The sequence below is a fragment of the Ursus maritimus genome, unplaced genomic scaffold (assembly GCF_017311325.1).
Source record: "Ursus maritimus isolate PB19 unplaced genomic scaffold, ASM1731132v1 scaffold_1, whole genome shotgun sequence".
NCBI lineage: Eukaryota > Metazoa > Chordata > Mammalia > Carnivora > Ursidae > Ursus > Ursus maritimus.
The window spans coordinates 59,462,393-59,484,264 of NW_024423343.1; the positions used below are offsets into that span (position 1 = coordinate 59,462,393).

At 34.1% G+C, this 21,872-nt stretch overlaps 1 protein-coding gene across 3 annotated transcripts in view; it reads left to right on the forward strand.

Moving 5' to 3' along the window:
- Positions 1-21,872, forward strand: part of TLK1 (tousled like kinase 1) — a 160,158-nt gene that overhangs the window by 86,580 nt on the left and 51,706 nt on the right. For all 3 annotated transcript variants that reach the window (XM_040644014.1, XM_040644004.1, XM_040644020.1), the window contains 5 exons: positions 12,430-12,505; positions 15,947-15,993; positions 17,916-18,011; positions 19,570-19,659; positions 20,675-20,767. In XM_040644014.1, coding sequence (XP_040499948.1) covers positions 12,430-12,505; positions 15,947-15,993; positions 17,916-18,011; positions 19,570-19,659; positions 20,675-20,767 — 402 coding nt within the window. The remainder of the gene's footprint in view (positions 1-12,429; positions 12,506-15,946; positions 15,994-17,915; positions 18,012-19,569; positions 19,660-20,674; positions 20,768-21,872) is intronic.

Here is a 21,872-nt window from a genome sequence, read left to right on the forward strand (position 1 = left end):
AACAGGAGAAACAAAAGGCAAAGTAGAGATGAAGATGCTCCCCCAGTTTGTAGTGTAGAGGATAGAACTGAAGGGAATGAACCTAAGTTGGGAAGATCATTTTTTTAAGGAATATTGTCTCCTTTACAAAACTCCCAAAATAAAAATTTTATAGGAGGGACCAGAAAGAGAGTTTGCAGGGGATGAAGGGAGATGGCCATTCATCTTATTTTAAATGTTTTAGAATGCCTGAAGGAGTTGGAAACAAGATCTGTGCGTGTTGTCTGCTGGCTAAAAGTCCAGATTATTTTATGAGGATAAGAGAAGGAGCCCATATTTCTTGGGTATCAGTGTTTTCCAGGTTAAAAGTTAAAATCTGCCTGATTCGCGTATTTGCAGTTCTTCTTCAAGGACCCATCTCTAACTAAGCACAAAGACCTTCTCTGCTTTCTCTAAATTCTTTGCATTTACCGTCCCCACTCATCCTTACCTCAAGATGCTAAGATAAATTTTCTTATAGCGCATTTGGAACTTATAATGAACAGTAATACCATAACTCTCCTCCACCTCTCCTTTTGGATGTCCTAGAATGTATTTTATCTTACTCTGTCTTATTTTATTTCATACTAAGGTTGAAATATTTGTGACTGAATATAAATATGATTGAATTATATCATCTTTAATAATGTTGGAGAAACACAGTTATTTGTACCTGTGTGCTTACATACAACATCTTACATAATAATGTTGGTAAAGCAAACACACATCAAGTTATTTTTGCCTCAGTTTAATCTTTAATATTCATCTTTTATAATTCTTCTATGTAACCTGAATCATTGATGTTGAACACTTTATATTTATTTATTTATTTATTTTTTATTTTTTTATTTTTTTTAATTTTAAGATCTTATTTATTTGAGAGAGAGAGACCACAAGCAGGGTGAGTGGCAGAGGGACAGGGAAAAGCAGACTCCTGGTGAGCAGGGAGACCAACGCTGGGCTCAATCCCAGGACCCTGAGACGCTTAACTGACTGAGCCACCCAGGCACCCCAGTGTTGAACATATTAAGAGAATTTATTTCTCTTTCTAGAGCCAGTTTTTACCCCCTTCCTTTTGAGTAATTAATTACCACTTCTTTAACCCTTTGTCCACTAGCATTGAATTACTGTTTATTTTTGGTCCAAGTATATTTGATTTCTGAGATTTGAGGACTAAGGATTTTAATTATAGATACATGGAAGCTAGGATAGTTGTACATCGACACTTAAATTTAGATCCATTTTCAGAATTGTAATGATCGTAATGAGAGAAAAATATGATATGGTGCTTTGATTATCTTAATTTACCTCTAATGTTGATTAATGAAGGTCATTTTGTGAAAGTTCTGATTAGCTTTGTCATTTGAATTAAGTTTCTAGAAGTGATCTTGAAACCTAAATGAGATTTTTTTTTCTCATTTGAGTTGAAGTGATGTTATTAAAGATAGTTTGAAGCATTAATACTTTGTTCTGTTCTTTTTTTAGAAGAATTTTCAAAGGACCATGTTATGTGTGGTTTCTTATTTTCATATTTTGGAGGAAGTAGAAATTAAGAACACCAGGGAATTAGACCTAAAACTAGGTTGAACCTGACTTTAGAAGGGCATTATTTCCCTTTCTAGAATGAGTGATATTTGTTTATAGAGTTCTTTAATAGGTTATTTTTAACATAAAATCTCCTTTGTTGAAAAGGGTGTTTAAAAATTACACATACACATGTATAAATTGATTTAAATGGGTTATCTTCTGATATTAGTAAATTTGCTGAATTAGGAGAGTGGTAAGAGTATTTCCTGTTTTTAACTCGTTTCTACTCATACCCATTTCTACTTTTTATATTTACTTTTTGACCTCTTAATAATGTTTGGCTTAAATGTTTGCTCAGTGCATACTTAGGTATCCAAGATTGACTGGAAATTATGATTCTATTTGAAAATAGAGGTAATACTGACCTTAAATTTTAGGTTTTAGATAGATTTTTTTTAAAAAGTCTTTAAGGTTTTACTTGTCTATATGTATTTGTTATAACCCAGAGAGAGCTTTTTTTTTAATGTCTTAGTCTGAATACCCCATAAGAAAGATGAAAACTTGAAAAATGAATTTAGTGATGTGTAGTTAAGTATCCCTGAAAGTTACATTTTCATGCCTATTCCTCCCCTAGGTGAATTACCTTGTTTTTGACTTTATTCTGTTTAAATCTGTTCAGCTCCTCAAGATTGTTAGATATCTAGTGCCCTCATCAGTTTTAAGAAATACTCTTTTATCCTGCTGCCTGCATTATTTTCTAGAATGTTTTAGCCTGATAAGGATTTTGGTAGTATTCTACTTGATGGGTTCCTCCATCTTTTTCTTATCTTCGTGTTGGTAGTATTTTCTCATTACTTCTTACTGTGTTAGGTGGGCCAAACCAAAAATCTTACTATTACTATGTTAATTGTTTTACTGAGACATTGTATATAACAGTGTTGCTGTATATAATATATAACATAGGTAAAAACAATGTCCTCTTGAAGGAGAGTAATCTGTGTGCATGCAAAATGGTGTATTTTATAACAGTAATAAAGATATTTTCTTAGTAGAGGAGTTAAGTTTGTTTTTTTCCTCTCCCACATAATAATCATACTTCTAAATTATAAGCTTTAAAAGTTCCTGTGAAATACCTGGAATTACTCTGTAAAATTTCCTTTTATTTAAAAAGAGAAAACTCTATTTATTTAATTCTACCACTATACATTAAAGGACATGCTCTTATAGGAGCTATATTCATCTAAAAGTTAGAGTGTCTTACCCTAACATATGCTATATGATAGGGTTCGCAGCAAAGGAAGTGGGTCTGTCTTGGTTGAATATATATGTCCTTAGTCTCGGTCTGTCTTGGTTGAATATATATGTCCTTAGTCTCCTAGAAGGAAAAGTGAACCGGGAATCAAATGTGGGTCTGATACTGGCTCTTTGCCCCTCTTTCCATAAAGGTGGAGGAATATGTGTGTCAGAGTCAACTGGGAGGCTTTTTCAAAGTAAAAAGAACTTCCTGCTTGGAAGTTCTGATATACTCTGTGTAGATAATCTTTCGCTTTCTTATAAATCGTGAAATCTTGAAATAATGTTTTGTAACCCATAGCCGGCAAATAATAGCTGTTAAATGTTTCCCTTTATACAAGTGCATTTTAGTGTCAGTGGTTGGTTGTTTTTAGAACAAGAACGTTCTAAGCTGATTGATGAAAATAAGATTGCAAGAGAAAAACGCCAAGTCATTCTAAGATACTTTAAAAGTGGAACCTGGTATAGTGCTTGACCATATTGTATGCTCAGTAAATATTTGTTGAATGAATAAATCTAACATCACATCTTTGTAGCATACTATACAGGTAGTTTTGTGTCAACAACCACAAAGGATTCTTGCATATTCATCAAAGCAAGTTTCCTTAACCTTAACCTTATTGACATTTGGGGTTAGATAGTTCTTGAGGTGGAGTGGGGTTGTCTTGTGAGTGTAGTATGTTTAGCAGCATCTCTGCCTAACACATTAGGTATTTGTAGCACGCTCCCCCCCCCCAACTGCCCCTCCCTCACTTGTGACAACCAAAAGTATTTCCAGGTATTGCCAAATATCCTCTGGTTGAGAACCACCCCATTAACGAAGGAGAGAGAATAGTTTGAGCATGTTGCCTATGGAGCTAGATTACAGCTCTTCTAAGTTTCGCAGCTCCTAAGTATGGAAACAGAAGCCTGGAGAGGTTAATTAATTTGCCTATGGATAGTAAGTTAACAGTCAAAATTCTAATTCCAAAGTATCTGTTTTGTTTCAAAGTGATGCTCTCAACTACTGTGTCTACACTCTGCTCTCTCTGTATAACTACGATAGTGTGTAACTCATGAGTTAAATGATCCTAGCTAGTCTTTTGAAAAACAAATGGTATTCTTTTTTGGAAATATTTATATTTAAGATGATTTATAGTAACATCAAATTTGCCAATCCCAAGATATGCCTGGACTAACAGCATTTCACAAATATTTTATCTGATAAATGCGGCTTTTAGTCTGGATTTTAAGGGCAGTCAGCACAAGCTGATATTACTGAGAAATTTGGCTTCAGTATGTTATACTATAGTAGAGTTTTAAAAATATTAGATGTATTTTTATGTCAGCAGAACATAGTAGTATGATTAATTCTCATTTTCTAAAATAACTGAGTAACCATGACAACTCATTAGACTTCTTATATCCTAATGAGTTTTCTGCTGTATGCCACAATTTAGGTCTTTAATTTTTAATAGAAGATTATATTAAGAATAATTTCTTTTCTTTTTTTTTTAAGATTTATTTATTTGAGAGACGGAGAGAGTGCCCAAGGGCTTGTGTGTGGATGGGGGGAGGGGCAAAGGGAGAGACTCTGCCACAGACTCCTGCTGAGCTCGGAGCCCAGCATTGGGCTCTTATCTCACAACCCATGAGATCATGACCTGAGCCGAAATCAGGAGTCAGATTCTTAACTGACTGAGCCACCTAGGTGCCCCAAGAATAATTTCTTAATTTTAGACAATTTCCAATGTGGAATATGCAGGACTTCTTATTGTATATATAGGTTACCTACTGCTAATACACTGGCATCACTTTTGGGCTCTTTTTTTTTTTTTTAAATGAGATTTATTTATTTATTTATTTATTTATTTATTTGGGAGGGAAGAGAGAGTCTTAAGCAGACTCTGAGCTGAGCGTGGAGCCTGACATGGGGCTCCATCTCATGACCCTGAGATCACAACTTGCGCCTAAACCAAGAGTTGGACGCTTAACTGACTACACCACCTAGGCGTCCCTGGAGCTCTTTAAAAGTAAGGATTCCTTTGGTCTCTCTCCAGAGATGGTTAAATTTGGAATGGAGACTTCAGCATGAGCTTTAAATAAAAGCTTTGTAAGTGATTATGATGTATTGTAACATTGAAAATCCGTGCTAATATTTGAACGATAGAACAATTTCTTTTAAAAAACAACTCACTTTTTTGGGGTTATAAATGTATTGCTATAGAGAATAACAATGGGATACCACTTTTTTTTTTTTTAAACACATCAGGTAGACAGATATTTAAAGGTTGGTGGGCATTCTCACAGTGAAAGTGTAGATTGATACTGCCTTTGAAAATGTACTTTGGCAATACGTTTAAAATTTTTAGTGTGCATATTCTGTGACACAACATTTACACCTAAAAGTGTCTGTCCCAAAGAAGTAAATTGTTTTAAGGATCTAGGGATTCATGTTCAGGGAAATGTCTATAGGGATATTATACAGGAGTATGTTTTATTCTATCATGAGTGTCACACCGGGAGAAAAGTTGTGAAATCACTGTTCTAAATTTTACTATTGTAAGTACTCTCAAAATGCCAACATTTCCAGAATAAGTTATCTTGAAAATTTGCTTTTTCCTCCCACAGCAGTTGCTCTATATGTCTGTTTTATTCTGATTGTATGATTTGAAAACTTAAAAGATCATATGAATAGTAGAGAAAGTCCAACTTTATTTTCATTTTTGGTTTATACTGTTCAACAAATAAAGCCTTAAAGGGAAAGCCAGAGAAGGGGAAAATGCCAAGAAATAGTTACGCTTTGTAAATTGTAGGAAAATGGTAAATAAATTTGCATTTCATCAATATTGAAGACTTGGTATGCTCCTTTAAACATACATGAATGCAAATTAAAATGGGTCCAGATGATAGGCGCTTGAGAAGTCAGGCTGTGAGGATGGCAAGTTAAGGTAGCTTTTAAAAATTGAGAGTAAGGGGCGCCTGGGTGGCACAGCGGTTGGGCGTCTGCCTTCGGCTCAGGGCGTGATCCCGGCATTCTGGGATCGAGCCCCACATCAGGCTCCTCCACTGGGAGCCTGCTTCTTCCTCTCCCACTCCCCCTGCTTGTGTTCCCTCTCTCGCTGGCTGTCTCTATCTCTGTCGGATAAATAAATAAAATTTAAAAAAAAAAAAAAATTGAGAGTAAGATTGCATTAGTATTAACAGTTCTTTTAGGTGCTCATGTGCTTGTGGATATTGTCTATTTGTGAGGGGAGTAAAAATCCTTCAGGCTTTTAAAAATGATGTGAGCTGGTACAGTAAGACAGCATACATTTTTGTTGGGTAGTTACCCAACTTTGTCTTACTGGCTCTCTACCATGTTTGATAGTACATATTATTAAATAATAAAGGCAGTACAGCAGAAAATAGGCTACACTCAGAATTGCTGATGTGTTAATTGGATTTACTTCAAACAGCAAGGAAGTGCTCTTATTTCATGATAGGATCCCAAAATGTTGCATACATGAACTTTTTATAGTAAATATTGAAATCAGCAATGTTAGCAAAGATCTTCTTTTAGGTGTCAAAGATTCAAGCAAACATTTCCAGATAACAATCGTTCTCCATATTAAAGTTTTGACTCTTGGGCAGAGACAGACTGTGAATTTCAGGTCCTGCCAGCTCAAAATCCTTGAATTAGGATGTACATGTTTCATGATAGTTTTATCTAAATGTAAATTGAATGCAAAGCAGCAAGGAAATTTTTACAATAGAATTTTAGTTTTCTTACAGTGCATTATTCTAACCAAATTTTTATAGCAAAAGGGTGGGAGAAACAGTATCTTGTACATTTGATATTCTTGAATAGAACATCTATTTTACATTGACTATTTTTATAAAGCTCCAGATTTCCTTTCTAGTTCAGTGCTGTTTTGATATGTGCCATTAAAGTAACAGATTTCTCCAGCATTTTCCTTTCTTACATATAGTTCAACAAATTTTGCCTAGAAATATGGAATAAAATTGAACATTGGCATTGCCAGCTTCAGGCAAAAAAAATGTGTCATGCCATTTGTTCAAAGTACAGTGACCTTAAATTTGATACCTGAATAACTCTATGAATCATGGAAATAGCCAGTGAGTTGTATTTTTGAAACTAGTCTGTAGCTAAATGAATCAGTTGGAAAAAATACATTCTGACAAGATGGAAGATTGAATATTTTTTATGGATATTATTTAATAAAAGTAACTTTTCCTTCTGTTTTTTTAAAAGATTTTATTTATCTATTTGAGAGTGAGAGAGAGCGCGAAAGCGGGCTTGCAAGCCTTGGGGGGAGGAGCAGAGGAGGAGGGAGAAGCAGGTTCCCTGTTGAGCAGGGAGACCAACGCGAGGCTTAGTCCCAGGACCCTGGGATCATAAATTAGCTGAAGGCATACACTTAACCAACTGAGCCACCCAGGCACCCCACTTTTCTTTCTATTTTAAAGTATTTTCTCATTTAATGGGAAAAGATTAAATATATCTGTGTCTATTAACTGTAGTAATTTTGTAGAGATGATGATCTCTGACTTTTCTTTTTGTTGTCCAGTCAGAGCTGATGAATTCTACTTAAGGTAGAGGTAAAGAATAACTTTTAATATCCATTCCCTCCTCTTTCGTGATGGTATCTCTTCACATACTGTTAAAATTTCCTATAATATATGCCAATAATTTTAAATATCTCTTTGGAGGCTGATAGAGGCGGGTGTCTGTTATCATGGCACAATCCATATTGATTTCTCTCTCTCCTTCTGTGACAGTGTTAAAAGTGTAGTTTTTTTTATATTTTGTCTTATTTGCATTGAAGAAACACATTTATTTTTACTTTAAAAATAAGGAGCCAGATAAAACAAGATCCCATATTAGATTTGAAAACCTCGTTTAATAATCACTGGCTTAAATTCTAAATAAGATAGAAGCATTAGTTTAATTATATCACTATCACCTCTTGAGTCCTTTAGATTTGTCTTTGTTTTTTGAACATACTTTTCAACTGCTAGAAAATACCATGTAAATTCTCACTAATATCTTAGAACGTTTAAATGCCAGAGTAATCATTGAGATTTTGGTATGATTACAAATGAGCATTTATAAAGCTAAATTGATTTGAATAGCACCACTCTCTCCTTTAATCATTTTCTCCTAACCACTGTTTCATTGTATGACATAATTCTTTGACTTTTTATAATTGCGGTATTCTTTCCACCTTTACTTTAAAAGCCAAATCAGGGGCACCTGGGTGGTGCATTTGGTTGAGCATCTGACTCTTGGTCTCAACTCAGGTCATGATCACAGTCGTGAGATGGAGCCCCGCGTTAGTCTCCATGCTTAACGTGGTGTCTGCTTGAGATTCTCTCTCCCCCTCTGGCCCTCCCCTAACTTGTGCTCTCTCTCTCAAATGAATAAATCTTTAAAAGTAAATAAAGCTATATTATATTATTTTGCTTTCCATATTTATTTTGCCTTCATTTTCTGGTCAACTGTAATGCAATAGTCGAGGGAAAAAAACAGAGAAGAAAAGAAAGAAATTACCGCATCAGCTAGAGTAATAAACTTGAAACATTCTGTAAAATAAGCGATATGCGCAAATTTTACACCTTGTGCAAATGCAAAGCTGGCCTGGTTGATGACCCTTGGATTCTCTAGGAAATCACTGGTCAAGATCAGTGGTTTTTCAAATCTCTTTTAAGCCATAGAACTCTTTCTTCAAAGTAAGTCTAATATGGAACCTCAGTGTGTTAAAATGAGGGATGCTGTGTTTGCAAGCACGTAGGTGGTGATAGGATGAGGATGTGTCTTTGATAGGCTAGAGCCTTAGCTCAGCCACCTGCTCCTTCCTTCCCTTTTCCTCTTCTTTAATGTCTTTTGAGGCACAACCTCCTTTCCTAAGGTATCTCTGGAGTACAGTTTGAAAATTGCAGATAGCAGCATTCTGAATTTTTCTTCACGGATGAGCCATTTTAGAGATTAAATATTTGGTATATTTCTGCATATCCTAAATCCCCAAGGTTCTAAATTCCCAAAGCCATGTAGAAATGAGTGACTCAGGAGAATTGTTAGCAGTAACCTTCACTGAGAATTTTTGTTTGTTTAATATAGGTATTGTTCAGATTTAAATTTAAAACCAAAAAAAACTAATGCACATTTTCCTGAGGTTAGTGATATAATATTTAGGGCCTAGACTGCTGGTTCTGTGGCTTATGGTTGAGGAGAGTTGAATGGGACCTTAAAGAGGAAACATTGCTTATTTTGCAAGCCCTACAAGTTATTTATAAGCTGTTAGGGAAGAAACTGCTAATCATTTAACGGGTGACACATGATTGAAATTTTGAAATAGGAAAGTACGCAGGTATTTGGAATAATAGGATAGCCATTCAGATAAGAAAATTTATTGGGTGCTTGCTGACATTTATAGAGTACATAACTGTTCCAGATGGTGTATTGTGTTTCTGGTGTGTTTCTTGCTTAATCCCCACAATCCTATACCCATATTACCACATTTAGAATTGACGAGAATAGGGTGTCTGGCTGGCTCAGACAGTAGAGCATGTGACTCTTGATCCTTGGGGTCGTGAACTCGAGCTCCATGTTGGGCATAGAGACTATTAAAAAAAAAAAACTGCTTAAAAATTTGGGTCTTGGATTAAATAACATGAGAGTTATGGTAAATATGGACCCAGAGTTTGATTCTTAGTCTCAATCGGTGCTTCTTCAGAGACCCATGGTACTTGGTTTTTAGGAAATTATGGTTATTTTGGGCTGACAGAACAAGTCTAAAATAACCTGGGGTGAGAGTGAGGAATGAGGTGGTAATACTACGACATGGGTGAAAAAAGATTAGGGTTTATAGAATGGGACAAAATATGGTCTGTTCGTAATAGAAATGTTTACTTTTAGGGGAATTTACTTATGTCTTGGTTTTCCTTTTTTGTTTTTTATTTTGTTTAACTTTTCAGTTTTTTATTACCTATTTCCAAATTCTTTACCCACATTAGTCATATAGCCTTAGAATTAATTTTAGTCTTGTCATCCTTTTTTTCTCCCCTCCTTCCTCAAACTCTTCTCTGGTTTTAAAGGAGGTAAACCTGTTGCCTTTTTGAGTTTTTTTTAACTGTAATAATTATGCATTTGGGTTTTTTCGTTTATTGTTTTTAACAAAATGACATTTCACTCGAAGGACTGTCCCACTTTCCCATTGTATCACATTTAAAATTCAGGTAGGGAAATTTTGCCTCAAAGTTTTTACTTAAGTAATCTATAGGTCTTAAAAAAAAAAAGACCTTAAATATCTTCTTCAAATATATATCCAGTACAGTGTTTAATGAATGTTACTCCAGATAAGTTTAAGAATTTCTTCATACACTGTAATTTTTCATCCCATTCCCCTTTTGGAGATAGCCACTGAATGTTAGCATTTAGAAGCTTTGTGATAAATAAATCTAACTTTGTTTACCCCAGTTGAACCATCCTGCTGTCCTCTGCATTTAAAATGTAGCTTCTCAACCTAACTGATCCAGTGTTCCTTGGAATATATTTTAGAAAAAGATATGGAACTATTTAGGTAGAAAATGTTTCCAGTGTAACTTTCAGAATTGTATTATTCTGTGTGATTTTTTGTTGTTGTTGTTTATTCAAAAGTAACTAGTTAGGATTTAAGATGGAATTCCCATGGGATCCTGCCATGCTTAAAAATTAGTTCAACATTAAACTGTTGTGAAAAACCGTATTTTCTTGATCTTAAATTACATTTTTTTTAAACATAGATTAAGGAAGTATGTGAATATATGTTTGGGAATCTCTTTTGTTTTAAGAAAGATTTTAGGGTTCTATATAAAAATGTTAGGTTAGAATTTTTAATTTGGTGTTGTTTTTATTTTGAGGAAAAGAGAAGATTAGTTATTATTTGTCTGAGTCTGATAACTAATGAGCTATTTACCCTAAATTGCTAGTACATCAGTGTACCTCCTGAGTAGATCACCAGTTAGGGTGGATTTCTTTAAGATCTCTGCTTTGTGTTATGACAACATTTGGCAGTTTATTGGACATAATTCTATTTATAAACAATAAAATTTTGAAATGTGTAGTTGATGCATTCAGTTCTTCACATAGGGCACGTAGCATGTCATATAGAGATAAAAAGAGCATTTAGGACTTGGAAATACAGAACTGAATTTGATTTAAATCCTGGTTACCTTGAGTAAATTATTTAATATTAATGTATTAAGTGATAACTGTATGCTAGGCATGAGGAAATGGGAGGGTGAGATGTGAGATGATAGAATTCCTGTTGTTAAAGAATACAGACACTAGAACATTCACTTCATCTTCTCTGATCTGAATCTGTTATCATGTTGACAAACTGGGGTGAGAGAACTTAAAATCCCCATGATCATACTGAAGAGGAATCATAGATGCTCAACACAAGTTAGGTTATGTGTTGTCACTGATACTGTTTAATCATAGACTACTCAGAGACGACAAAATATGGATTATTTCCCTTTCTTGTTTGGGGACTGCATTGCCTTTAGAGATTTATTTTAAGTTGCCTTGATGTTTCATTCATTCAAACATTCTCTGTTCTGCCACCAGACATACTTGCCAAGCTTCTAGAATTTGAGGGCCTTGTGCCATTGCATTGTGCTTTTTGCTCTTAGTTTTAATTTTTAACCAAGCACAACAGTTTGTCAGACTCCACAAAAATTACTTGTTATTTTAGCCTGATGAAAATGGTTATTTGAGAACAAGCAGTCATCTAGGGTTGGGGATCTGCAGACTTCTTCCGTAAAGGGCCAGATGTTTTAGGTTGTGTGGACCATATAGTCTCTCTGGGAACTAACTCTGCAGTGATAGTATGAAAGCAGCCATATCAGTACATAAATGAATGAGTGTGGCTGTGTTCCAACAAAACTTTATTTATGCACACTGAAATTTGAATTTCTTAAAATTTTCATATCACAGTATTTTTTAATTATTAAATTTTTCAGTTATTTAAAAATGTAAAAGTCACGCCTAGATAATGGGCCTTACAAAAACAGGTGGCTAGCGAGATTTGGCCATTGGGCTGTAGTTTGCTGCCCCCTGATTTAGAGCATAATCTATGAGTTTGCTGTAATTGTTAGATAATAATTGTAGGGATTGTATATATATTGGGGTTTGAGTTCTCCGTTTATTTTTCATCCAAGTTTACTTTTATAGACTAAATATGTGTGAATAATAGAAAACTAATAGGAGAAACAGAAGGTTTTTTTCTTTACTTGTTTTTATTGTTTTTTTGCCCATCCAGTTAAGAATTTGAAGGGTGCTTTATAAGGTTGCTTACTCTCAGATTTTTCATTCATCTCAGGTCAAATTCTGTAAATGTGAATTTCAAGTAATGTGTCCAAGGACTTCTATACTTTGAATATTTAAAATTTACGTAGTAGGAAATTCTATCTTTTAAATTGTATATAGGTAACTATACATTTATATCGCATGAGCACTATTGAACAAAATAGTTTTTGTTTTGAAAATAAAAATAATTTTTATACTGACTGTAATAATTATGTATGTAAAAACTGTAACTTTAAATTCTGTTAACTTGCTTTCTGTAGACACCAGAGAAGAAACAATCGGAATCATCCAGAGGAAGAAAGAGAAAAGCAGAAAACCAGAATGAAAGTAGTCAGGGTAAGTGAAGCAAAATCTTTCAGAGCCAAATAAGTATTTATAATTAATCTGATTTTTAGTCAATTAATAACTTAACTGTAAAAATAATATTGTGTTTTTATCATTTCTATAGCTGTTATAAATTTATGCGTTAATAATAGTTTATAAATGTACTTTCTATAAGAAATAATAATAATATGAAATTGAAATCTTTTGTACCACAGGTAGTGTATGGTTACTGTTTGTAGGCTTTTTGACATTTCCTTTGTTTGTTTGTTTGTTTGCTTACTTACTTACCTGAGCATTAGAAAGGCAAATATCCTGTCCAAACCTGGCAAACATTACCTTATCACCTCTCATTTTTCTTTATCTGAATTACAGTTTTGAAATGGCTTCTTGTCTTTGAATAAGAACTTTAGATGTCACTTTAAAGTGCAGGTACTGAAAGCTTGCTTATTTCTTTTATTTAAAAAAGAAAAAATGTATAAAAATGATTGAGATGCTTATTAAAGCATCATCTTTTTCTTTCCATACCTGTTCTTCATTCTTTCTTGCATACCTACCCTTTGTGATATAGGTTAAGAAGATGATTTTCAAGTCATCTCCAAAACTCTTACAATGGACAACAAAATAGTATTGTCATTTAATTTGCCTGCTCAAAATTAAATACAATAAATTGGTTCTTAAGTCATATATAATGACTTTATACAGATGATTACATGTTTTAGAGCCACTCTTTAGCTTTAAGGACTAGGGCCAGGAACCCATGGCTTACTAGTACTTACATGTGGCACTGGCATCAAGGAATATATTTGCAGCAACTGTCTGTGTGGAAGGAAGAAGTTAAGTCACTCTAGCATCTTTCTGTAGATGTGTGGTACTTTGTATCTCAGTCCGCTCAAAGCTCAATTTTGGTGCACTGGGTTGTGGGTAGTGGACTTGGAGCTTTATTTAGTGTAAAGCTACATTAGTTATGATAGTTTTAACTTTAGATTTAAAAACTCACTTAAAAGCAGGTCCCAAATTAGGGTGGGACTTCTGGGTTGGTTGGTTCAACCTATGTTTTTAAGAATCCATGTTTATTTCTTTATGTTTATTTCTTTGTGGTCTGCTATCCACAAGAATTACCTGTTTTTCTTATGTTTTTAAAATGGTTGCCAATTTTGACTGGATTTACTTGTTTGAGCTTTCACACTTGTATTTGCTATAGAGAGGTTGGCATTCTGTTCTCCCCCCTCTTTTCTTTGAAGGTGAGCTTCTTCAAGTCCAGAGCAAACCTCTCCTGTAATCTTGTCAGCCAGAATTGAGTCATGAGTCCATTCATTCTGTACCCAGTTATGTCCAACAGATGTACTATTACCCTTAGAAAAACCAGGACCATCTCTGAAATTGAAAGTGGGTAAAAGTTCCTTTTAGAAATGTAGGCTTTGTGGAGAAGGGATCATTGATACCTGAACAAAAATGGATTTCTGGTCAGGAGGGGAGGGGAATGAGGATGGAGGCCAGATAGGAGTTAGCTTTCCCTGATATTACATGTGGTGTGTAGGGGGAGGGAATGTTAACAGAGCCAAGTTTGTGTTCAGTTAGGGAAAAAGAACTAGGGACATAGCTTCTGGATGGGCAACCAAAACCATCTCTATCTTCATTAAAGAATAGCATCTTCTTCAGAATCTGCAGGAGAGTTGTTATAGGCGGAAGGAAAATTCCTTGGCTTTATAGGCATACCTTAGAAATATTGCAGGTTTGGTTCCAGACCCATCACAATAAAGCAGGTATTGTGGTAAAAGAGTCAAATGAATTTTTTAGTTTTCTAGTGTATATAAAAGTATGTTTATACTGTAGTCTGTTGTGTGCCAATGGCATTATGTCTAAATAACATCATACATAACTTAATTTTAAAAATATTACTTAAGGGGAGCCTGGGTGGCACAGCGGTTAAGCGTCTGCCTTCGGCTCAGGGCGTGATCCCGGCGTTACGGGATCGAGCCCCACATCAGGCTCCTCTGCTATGAGCCTGCTTCTTCCTCTCCCACGCCCCCTGCTTGTGTTCCCTCTCTCGCTGGCTGTCTCTATCTCTGTCAAATAAATAAATAAAATCTTTAAAAATATATATATATATTACTTAAAAATGCTGTCATCTGAGCTTTTAGTGAGTTTTGCGATCACTGATAACAAATTGCCATAACAAATACTATAGTAATGAAAAAGTGTGAAATATTGTGAGAATTACTAAAATGTGACACAGAGACATGAAATGAACAAATGCTATCTATTGGGAAAATGGTGCCTATAGACTTGCTCAATGCAAGGTTTCCACAAACCTTCAATTTGTGTTTAAAACAAAAACAAAAACCCACAGTATCAGTGAAATTCAATGAAACAAGGTATGCCTGTAAAACCTTTACAATCATTTCTGACCTCTAAGTAAATCTGTACAAAACTGTTCATACTTTCTAGGTACCATTTATAGTCCTGAGTACTTAACTTGATTTTTCTTGTTCCACAAAAGAATTTAAGGTTGTTGAACTTTTAAATGTAACCTTCGTTCATCTCAGTAATGCCTGGCATATAGTAACCACTCAAATATTTGTTAAATAAAATAAATGAATAAATGAATATAAGTCGCTATTGAATTGATAAATGTGTATGTTTGTATCATCCAAAGCTTTTGACTTCATGGTATTGTCAGTTTTTCTTTGTATTGAAGAAATCATGTATTTTATATAGTTCCATTGAAGGGTGGGTGCCTTTCATCCAAAAAAGTATCTCTAACACTGTATTTCTTAGCACCTTCTTAATATTGTAAAAGTGATGAAGAGTTCATTTTGGAGCAAAACTTTTAATTAAAGAACTGTGATACGTAATGATTTGGACCACTTTATCAATATGGTTATACGAGCAATATTTAAAATCTAGTCTATTAAAAAACATCTTATTAATTTGGGAATACTTTTTAGAAAATCAAAACATTTAACAAAATAACATTAATGTTAAAGCATGTTATTGTCAGTTTGTATGGTTTTGTGTTAATCAAAGCTTTTTTATTATTTACGGGTATTAATTGGTGTGTCAGTTATGCAGTTGCCACTTCTGTTTTTTTATTCATTGATTAGCTTTTATGAAATTAGTAGTCATTAAGCAGTATGAATAATGTAGCTTTAAAAACAAGATCCTTTAATGTCATTTATTTATTTGATTCTCCAGTCATTGGAACTTTAAAAATTGACATGTTTCTTTTGAAATGTCATTTAATTTTTGGATTTCTGAAATTGGCATCTTACCCTTTGAGGGCTCTTAATATAATTTTTTCAATGTCCCTCACTAACCAGCTAAAATATCATGTTCATTTTTATGTGTATTAGAGAAATTAAGTTTGACACATTATTTTTTTCTGATACAGTATATGATAAATAGTCATGACTAACTTTAAATCTGTAAAAATTTTTTACTTTTATATTTTAGGAAAAAGTATTGGGGGACGTGGCCACAAAATTAGTGACTATTTTGAAGTAAGTTTATTAACAAATATCTCCAGTTCTTAATATAATTTTACTATGGGCTGAAATAATTTCTTTGAAGCACAAGGTCAACTTTTGTTTATCTACTTGATTAGAGCAGTAATGTCCTGTCTTCCTAGGAGCTTTAAAATTTACTTTTACATTGGAATGGAGCCTCATAATTTTCAGAGTGCTTTTTCACATAGTTTCTTATGACAACCCAGGAGATAGGTACAGTAGGTATTGGTGTTTCTATATTACAGATGAGGAAACTGAGGACCAGAGATGTAAAGTTGCCTATTTAAAGTCAAATTCTAAATGGGAGAGCAAAGAGGGGCACCTGGGTGGTGCAGTTGGTTGAGCGTCCGACTCTTGGTTTCAGCTCAGGTGGTGATCTCAGGGTCATGAGTTCCTGCCCCATGTAGGGCTCTGCACTCAGCATGGAGTCGGCTTAAGATTCTCTCCTCCCTCTTTCCCTCTCCTCTGTGCTCGCATGTGCGAGTGTGCACCCTCTTTCTTGCTCTCAAATAAATCTTTAAAAAAAAAAAAAACATAAATAGAAGAACAAAAAGAGCAGCTAAAGTCTAATAGCCTCTAGGTTAGAACTGTTTTGTACTGTCATTGCAGCCTTTATGATAGCACCACAGCAACATTTGAGCCCAGTAGATGGAAATTAAATGATAGAAGTGTGAATCTAAGAGCCCCTGAAAATAATAAATAGTGGTAAATTTAGATTCTTACCCAGTTTAGAATATTTTGTTACTTCTACACAGAAATACTTTTGGCTACCACTTTTACATTACAGAATGTTAATATGATTGTTAAAACAACAAACAGGATCTACTCAGTTGAAAAATATTTATATTTACTTGAGTGTGAGAGCAGAATTTGCCAATCAGGGGAAGGGCTGCATTAAAAATTTTTTTTTTACCATCCATTGTTTTTCTTAATTGCTAAGAATTTACAGAATCTACGGTAAAACTGTTGCAGACCATGGTCTTAGTGTTGTTGACCTAGCACTCTTTAGTTAAGGTCAGTCCCTCAGTGTTAATATCAATTAACAAGCTTTGCCAAAGGTTGGATCAATTCAAATAAATAAATCTTGGGTGCTCCTCAAGTGCCACGAGTTCTGCTAGGCACTGTAGATTAAAAAAAAAAAAAAATTAGACGAAGTCCCTAGGTTACAGGAAGATACACTAGGAGGTCCCTATCTCTTGTCTTCTCTTAATACCATGACAGGAAGCCAGTAGTGGTGAATAGTTTTGTCCTTCTATTGTTGGTAGAGAAACATGAGAAATTTGAAAGGTAGCCGTGGAATACATCAGGTGGCTTCTCTTCATGTGCACCTAGGTCATGCGCTGTGATGCATGTTGTGCATGAAAGAAAGGATTGATTTTTATAAGATTTTGTGCTGTTAAAGGGAAGGGACTTGATCTATGAAAATTTTTTATATAATACTACAAACATCTGGATTTTTAACATCTTGAAAATGATGATTCTGTTTTAAGATGGTTTATTACATTCACTAACATCTACTTGTAAATATGTTAATTTGGGAGTGTTAGGGATTCTACCGCTTCAACAAACATTTATGATGGAACTGTATTAAAATTAGAAGGAAAAATAATATATGTTCATTGTTTGGGGGAAATTTATTTATCTTGAGTCAGTAACAGATTATAGTCAGAATGTTCAAGAAATAAAGGTCCTTACCAAACATAGTCTTTTCACGTTCCTGTGATCAGTATTCTCTCTCTAGTCTTTTAGGACTCGGCTGTACCTGACCTTAGTTTTGCTTTTTCTTGACCCATTTAAATCACTACCGAATTTAATTTAAAAGGAGATATATTTAAATTAATTCTTAATGTCATATGAAAAGTAACGTCTAGCTAAACCTATTTTAATAAAGAGTGATGTTTCCTTTTTTTTCTCAGTACCAAGGTGGGAATGGCTCAAGTCCAGTAAGAGGCATACCTCCTGCGATCCGTTCTCCTCAAAATTCACATTCACATTCCACTCCTTCTTCATCTGTAAGTTTTTACATTTGTAGGTAGTCTTCTGTCTGCTGAACGTATGTATATGTATGTATGTATTCTGAGTAACTTTTCATTGAGAACTTCTACATATTTGTATTTATCTTTTTAGAAAATCATTCTATGAGGTAAGTTAAATTCTTTGTAATGATCTGATGCTGTTAGAACTTTATTTCTTCAAGTGAGAGATTTCAAGTTAATCTTCAAGTTAAAGATTTCCTGAATTAATTATATCCACGAAGTAATGTTTCTATAAAAGAATGCTTTTGAGCCTGTGGGCCTAAAACGAATACTCTTTTTTTTTTTTTTTTTTTTTTTTAAAGATTTTACCCATTTATTTGACAGAGAGAGAGACAGCCAGTGAGAGAGGGAACACAAGCAGGGGGAGTGGGAGAGGAAGAAGCAGGCTCCCAGCGGAGGAGCCCGATGTGGGGCTCGATCCCAGAACGTTGGGATCACGCCCTGAGCTGAAGGCAGACGCTTAACGACTGTGCCACCCAGGCGCCCCCTAAAACGAATACTCTTGTATCAGTCCGTATTCAGTTACTGGTTTCTAATTTCGAACTCTCTTAGCAATTAAATTTCTTAACCACTAAAGTATAGCTTAATTCCTTTCTAGGAATCCTTAAGGGAAAGGGAGGCAGCCTTTATCCCTGGATCATTTTAGTTCAACGTGGGAGAAGGATCTTGGGCCTAAAAAATATTTTACAACTTTTTGGTTTGTTGCTAGTGTTTTAAGATCTAGTTTTATTTATATGCATTGTTTTGCTTATTGGATTTCATCTTTTCTTTACTTTTATTATATGAAAGTTGAATGTCTAACCAGAAAAGCAGCATTGGCTTTCAGTAATTTAAAAATGAATTGAAGATTTTTAAAAATCAGAGTATCTCTTATTTTTTTCAAGTACCCTGGCTTTACTTCCAGTGTCCCCTTTTAGTGCTTGCCTGTAGACATATACTTAGTTGTGTCTTACTCCTTTTGTACTTTGGCTACAACATATTGCCATATACAAAATAAAGTGTCAGACTCAACAATAATTTTGAGTTATAGTGATGGCATTGATACAGTGATATAATCTGTTTTCAATGATGTGTTTTAAAACTAGTAACTAGATAAACCATGAAACTCATCAGTAAATTGATATTACACTATATATGGGTGTGCATTATTGTCCTTGGTAGTAGTAGTTCTATATTAAAATCTTTTCAGTTTTACTTCTTGAACCATCATCATCTGTTTTTAATATTTTTGTTTTGAAATAATGTATTTTGTCATTATATATAACATATTGAAAGCATTAAAAATTTTTTTGGTTCTAGAATGTAAGCTTCTCGAGGGCAGGGAATATATGGTTGTTTCACTGTGCCTTATGTAAGGAAGGGTACTCTAAAAATGAATGCTTTTTGAATAAATGATGATTGAAAGTTTTGAAAAATCAGTTATGCTTTAATTCAGTTGTTATCTTGATAAAAACTTGAGAAGTGTTAAGTAGTTGTTGCTGAGCAAAAGCCTATGTTTTTCTTGCTAATGTAAAAATTTTAATCTTTTTCTGAGGTCCGACCGAATAGCCCTTCTCCTACTGCATTAGCTTTTGGGGACCACCCTATTATACAACCAAAGCAGTTATCCTTTAAAATTACTCAGGTAAATAGTAAATAAAATTTTTTGTATGACTTGTAAGAAACTTAGTACAAATAACTAACATGTCTTCTCTTTGTTTTAGACATAGTCATAAGGTAAAATTATACATCAAAAAAGCTAATTGCTAAACAAAAAAACAATTTGTAGGGGGTAAGAAATTGAAACACCTAATTTACTCTCGGCTTATCCTTTGTTACGTGCAGGTTAAATATGTAGGTGTTATACGCGTATTAAATAAACAGAACAAGTGTGACATGTCGGTTTTGTTTACTGCTGCTTTTTTAACATACCATCCAAATACATATAATCAATGTTTTCCTGAAGCTATTATTTTGTCATAAGTGAACATTAAAGCAGTTCATTTTGCGTGTCTATATTTATGTATATTCCTATATGCTATACACTTACAGATATCATTTGAAAATTATTTATCTTGTATGCTTATTTGATTTTATGAATTTTGAGTACTGAGTTTTTCATTTTAACTTTTTACATATGACAGTTTTTGGATTTTACTATATCAGACCAGAGGGATTGGAAGAGTAGATCTTCTGCTTAGCCACCTTTATTACCCCAGGTTATTGCCATTAGACTTTTCTGTTAGGTCATGTCCAGGCTATTGTACATGCATCAAAACTTCTTTCTTTGGATGATCTTTAGGCTAGGATTACAAGTACATTGCTTTCAGTCAATACATAGCTCATGAAAGTTTTTGCTGTGTCCAAAAATCAGCAGCAGTTGATGGCATAAAGCAGTCGTTATATTGAATTTTAATGAGTAACTTAACAATATTCTAAAACTTTTAGTAATCAGTTTTTTAAATGTTTCTTTGTAAGCTTGTAGAACTTAAACTTCTGAAGATGTTAAAACTTAAAACTATACTAAGACTTCTTGGGATAACTTTTACATACACAAACTCAGATATTTTCTTTGTTTTTAGAAGCACTAAAATCTAGTTTTATATTTGCATGCAATGATATGTATAATGGAGATAATAAAATAGCTTTCTTTCATTTAGACTGATCTTACAATGCTGAAATTAGCAGCATTAGAAAGTAATAAAAACCAGGATCTGGAAAAGAAGGAAGGTCGTATAGATGACTTGCTCAGGGTAAGTAATAAGTCATGGAGGGGGGAAAAATTGAATAAATTATTTGGCGGTAATAAAACTGGAAGAAATACTTAGCATTATAAAAAATTCTTTAGCTGGGAAAAAATAAGCTTTTTCTGGTAATTTTAAGTATGTGAAAAATCACTATTTTAAAGTGAAAATTATTAGCTTTTTAAATGTGAATTGAGGAGACATCTGGGTGGCACAGTTGGTTAAGCGTCCGGCTGTTGGTTTCAGCTCAGCTCTTGATCTCTGAATCATGAGATTAAGCCCCGAGTTGGGCTCAGAGTGGAATCAGCTTGAGCCTCTCTCTCTCTCCCTCTGCCCCTCCCACTCATGCTCTCTCTCTCTCTCTCTCTCTCTCAAATATATAAATAAATCTTTAAAAAATAAATAATTGTGAATTGAGAAACAGTTGGAGAAATAAAGGGAAGTTTGTAAAATTTATTTTTATTCGATCAGCTGTCATAAGACATGGCCATTTCATGTTAGTTTTAAAGGTAATTGATTTTGTTATAAACCTGAGTGACATTTGATATTATACAAAATGAAGTAACTGCTGCAATCCTGTGAGATTTTTAGTGGAAACTTTATAAAAGGACACGTCAGAAAATACTTATAATGTGAGTAAGGTAAGAAGCAGTGGTTCTCACCCCTTGCTGCTCGGTAGAACACCAAATGGGAAGGGTGGGAGGCACTTTATAAAGATACCCATGCCTCAACTCCATCCTGAGGGATTCTCATTAAATTGATGTGATGTGGGGCTTGGGCACTGGTAGTTTTAGAAGCTCCTCCAAAAAAAACAAAAACAAAAACAAAGCTCCTCCAGATGATTATAATTTAAGCCTGCATTGAGATCTATTGGGATAGAAACTCAATAAAACCAGCGTCTCATCTGTGATCCTACCACAATTACAGATACCTTTGAAACATCCGGTTTGCCTTTCCTGATCCCATCCCAGTCACTCTCTCACATCCTTTTACCATTAACTACTGTTCTAAGTTCTGTATTTATTATGCCTTTTATTATGGTTTTATCATATGTATCTTTACATTCTTAACATATTTCAGTTTATTTAATTTTTTTAAATTTCATTTATTTATA